At 34.5% G+C, this 4,667-nt stretch overlaps 1 protein-coding gene across 1 annotated transcript; it reads left to right on the top strand.

Moving 5' to 3' along the window:
* The first annotated feature begins 1,621 nt into the window (after positions 1 to 1,621).
* LOC109585112 (uncharacterized) lies at positions 1,622 to 4,658 on the top strand. Its single transcript, XM_020001061.1, has 4 exons — positions 1,622 to 2,740; positions 2,862 to 3,489; positions 3,540 to 4,201; positions 4,428 to 4,658. The coding sequence occupies exons 1-4, from the start codon at positions 1,969 to 1,971 to the stop codon at positions 4,643 to 4,645; spliced, it is 2,280 nt and encodes a 759-aa protein (XP_019856620.1). The 5' UTR covers positions 1,622 to 1,968; the 3' UTR covers positions 4,646 to 4,658.
* Positions 4,659 to 4,667: the final 9 nt, after the last annotated feature.

Here is a 4,667-nt window from a genome sequence, read left to right on the forward strand (position 1 = left end):
AGGTCACACTACAGTTATACTGTATAGTGCTATATCTAGTGTATATTATAGTATGCCTTCGAGGTCTCATATGCTAGCTGCTATAGATCAAGAAGGCTATACTATATACAATATATTTTATACTTACAGCCATATCAAACTCTCCGATGTTCTGAAGACTATAAAAAGTCTTAGTCTTCCTCTCTTTGTTATTGCAAGGAAATAACAAAAAAATCGTTGCCAGATATCATTGTCAGACCTATTGAATATCATTAACACCCGTTTCAGGTCATATGTACAATATTTACAACCAGGCGGCACCTTTGATGTGGCTATTATTTTTCCAAAGTTTTATTTTGGCAGTTGGCTTGCAAATTGCCAATATTAAAACCGCTAATCATTAATGCGCTTGCTTACATTGCTCAGTAATGCATGTGTACACAAAAATTGCTAAATTAAAAATTGCCAATTACAATTTTACAGCAAAATTTCCAAAATAAAGTGCTATGTAATAATGTACATACGTGTACGTGTACTTTACCTTAAGTGATAACGACATTACTAAAGTCTGTTCAGTTTCACCTGACCTATTGATTTTTTGTTATGGCTTTTGATAAACATGGAATTTAGAAATTTTTGTTTGCACCATTAGAATCTCTAGGTCCTTCCTGTTCTTTAGAAAAAAGATCGGGTCAAAATGACAAGGCCTTAGCCTTTTTTGGATGTCCCTTTATAAACTCAATGACATACCTTTGACCACAATTATGCAGCTAGAACAGCCAGAATGAATTCAGCTGCTGATTAGCGCATAGCTGCACGGCTTCCATGCAACAAAAACAATTCCAAAACCACAAGTACGATGTGGATGTGAGTTACTGTATTTATTAATGGATAAAAGCCAGGGTTCAGATGAAAGGGAGTAGACTTTAAAATAATTATTTTAACTATTTCCACTATACGATGAAATACATTGGGCGTCTTTTTTGAGGGCTATAGATTTCACGGATTTTTATTTTGTAGATTCATTTTTTTGGGAATTTATGCTGTCTGCCATCTTGTATGGTATTAATTTGATTTTGCGGAAGTAATTTTTGTGAATCTTTTAAAAATCACAAAATCCATGAAATTTGCAGCCCTCGAAAAAAAGCACCTACTGTACGTACCACTGGATTTTATTTTGCCCATGTCCCCAAAAATTGTACAAGTAATCAGTGGCTTTTATATTGTGACCATGTGTCATTGAGCATACTCGGAATGAAACAAGCACATTAAAATTACATTACAATTGTGTTTTACAGATATCATTATTATTGTAATTAGTATTGTGTAATAGTATTGATGTGTGTCTATGTGTACCATCTTGAATACTCTTGTATGTTCTATATGTAGGTATTCTTTTTGTGGCTGTTCTGCTATCTGTATAGTTATTATTGGGACTCTTTATTGTGGTTTTGTAATGTACATATAAGTTGCTATGTGTTGTGGAACCTTTTGTCAAGTTCTAGTTTTTTGTGTTAGTATGATTTTCAGTGATTTGTAATAAACTTAGTTGCTTTTGAGTGATCATATACTCTGCGAAGTCGCTGTTTTACAACAGCAGATTGTTTTATTGTACAGATCTCCAAGTGTGTATTAAATACTTTATTAAATAATATTGATCATTCCTTACCAACCATAATATTGGGGGATTTTAACAAAGATTTGAATGGCTATGCTTATGATTCACAAATATCATACCAAAATTGGCAGATTTTATATTAGCCTTTTTGGATTTGCCAATCTGTCAGTATATGTAGCTATACATGTAAATTTACATGTAAGGCAGATTTGCAAAGAAATAAATAAATGCCCAAGTGTGTAATCTATTTACTGATAGTAGCCGTGTTGTAACATGCAGTAATAACAGTTACCATTACTGTATGTACATGTACATGTATGTTAAAAGTGACATAAATTCAAAGTATTTGTTTCTTTTCAGATCAGAGAGCCATGAAGACCTTAAAACAAGTCCTTACAGATGCTAAAGTAGAATATACAAAGGATATTCAAATTATTGTTCTTGGGAAAACTGGTGCTGGTAAATCAGCACTTATCAACAGCATCATTGACTTGGAGAGAATAGTTGCTAAAGAAGGTGCTGATACGGAGCCATGCACAGGCACTGTCCGACTCTACCAATGTTCTAATGTCATTCCTGGGGTTAATGTTACAATTATTGATACACCTGGTCTACAGGATATTCATCAAAAGGAGCAGTGGTACATACAACAAATGAAGAGCAAATGTCAAGAGGTCACCCTAATACTCTATTGTATGAAAATGACTGATCGCCGACTTACGAATGATTATATAGTTGCCATGAAGAAGCTTCATCAAGCCTTTGGCCCGAAGTTTTGGGAAAGAGTTGTGTTTGTCCTCACTTTTGCGAACAAGGAAGATTGTGATGAGCGAATAGATATAGATGAGCCAGAATCAGACTCTGAACCACCTGATGATGATGACGAAGCTTGGGCTGAAATAACGAGGAAACGATTTACTCATAGAATTGAACATCGATCTAAAGCAATAAATGTGTTTTTAAAGGATACTTTTCATATCAATGATGTCCCTTTTTCAGTTGCTGGAACGTACAAATCACATCGCAAAAACCGTAAACCTATGGTCCTACCAGATAGGGAGAATTGGGTGGTTCATTTTCTCTCACTTTGTTCTCATGAGATTAAAGAAAAGCACAAGTTTACTAAATTTAGTTTAAATCACAGTAAGTATCAGTAATACTTCAATACTTTTTATTCTGCATGTATACAGGGTGCATGGGCAGTCATTTTTTTAGTTTATTTATTCATTCCAGCTAACCTGATTAACTGTTTTTTTTATTGTAGAGATCCACTTTGCTATCATTATTGATAATTATGGGGAGGTCAGAGAGGACACTGAAAAAAATGATCAGGTCATTATTTTAAAAGAGGCTTTGGAAGGTCTTGGTTTTTGCACCCTCTGCTTTAATAATCTCAATCTTGAGTCAATTCTTTTCCTTTTTGAAGCATTTCAACACGTTGATCATTCTCAGTTGGCATCATTTGCATTATTATTTCTCAGTAAAGGAAATACAAATCATCTTTATGATGCTAATAGCACAGTCATTACGTTTGAACAAATTTTTGCATTTTTTAAAGACACTGATGCCTCTAAAATCCCCAAGCTTTTTCTTTTTCATTTGGCCTATGATGGTAAACCACCAAGTGATCGACTGGTGGTTCCTGATCCTCCTAATAATTCTATTGCTTTGGTCGTGTCTGTAAAGCATTTGAAATCTATGAATGTTTCACCAGCTCTTACTTCTATTGTTGTCAATCTGCTACCTGAAGAATGTCATAGCAAGCCTCTGGAGCAATGCTTTCAAGAAATGAAGCAGCAGATTAAGCAACTGGATAAAGCAACTTGTATCTATAATAACAGTCTTCAAGAATGCTTTGTTTTGCCAACTTCTTGTGCAGTTAATGTTCATGAGTAAGTCATATTATATAACTCTAAAAATTATGATTTATGTTTATTTTTAGGTTACTGGAAAGGAAGTATCATTTGTGTTATGCAATGTGGTATTTTATTCGTCACAAGACAATAGAAGTGTTGTTGGAGAATAAAGATGAGGTGATGAAAATAGTTCGATATGAAAGGATAAGCAAGATAATGTCATCAGCAGCTGGTATAGTGGGAGGAGGTATGATTGGAGTCGGTGTGCTGTTTGCTATTCCTACTTGGGGTGCTTCATTGAATGTTGCTGTTGCTGGCGGTGCAATTAGTCTTATGGGTGCTGGTGGCAATCTGGTTTCTTCTATTGCATCAAAAGTGGCATCCAATAAACGTTTGAAGAACGCTCAGTTTTTTGTTACTTTTGATCGGCAGTTTAGTATTCAACTAAATACTGTAGTTGCAAAGTATGCAGAATCACTTGAATCGTTCAAAAAAGAAACTTTTATTAGTGGAGTGAATGCATTTACTGGTGTAATTGGTGCTGCTCGAGTTGTCGTTGAAGAAGGAAGTGAATTAGCATTAAAAACTGCTAGTAAAGTACTAGTAGTAGTTACTATTCCTCTTGATGTTGCTGTTTTGATTTACAATTCTTATCTGATACACAATGCAGCTCAGGATGAGACTGGCCAGACTGATAGCAACAGCACCATTCAAAAATTAATAGAACAATTTGGAGACTCTTTAAAAGGTCTGTAGTTTACATTTATACTGTAGGGCACCTTTTTTGAGGGCTACAAATTTCATGGATTTTAATTTTTGCAAATTTATGCCGTCTGCCATTTTGTACCGTATTAATTTGATTTTTGAGAATCTTTAAAAAAATTGCAAATCCACAAAATTTATAGCCCTTGAAAAAAGGTGCCCTACGGTATTATTTCATTTTATTTTGTTCATGTACATGTATACTTGTATAGGTTTCTTTCATGTTATTGAGACTTCAAAACACAGAGAGAGTGGTGAAGTAATTAATAGAGAGTATGGCTATAAAGTGATTCTTCAAAAGTCTATTCCACAAGAGAAACCTCCAGTAACAGTGTCCACTATACTCTCTGGTCCATTTAATTTACCTGAAGAAGCAGTATTAGTCAGTGCAGTTTATGATGTCCTGATTGACAAAAGCTTTAAAGGGTAACTTCAGTGGCATTTTTGAGATA

Source organism: Amphimedon queenslandica, unplaced genomic scaffold (assembly GCF_000090795.2).
Source record: "Amphimedon queenslandica unplaced genomic scaffold, v1.1 AMPQUscaffold_13118, whole genome shotgun sequence".
Classification (NCBI taxonomy): Eukaryota; Metazoa; Porifera; class Demospongiae; order Haplosclerida; family Niphatidae; genus Amphimedon; species Amphimedon queenslandica.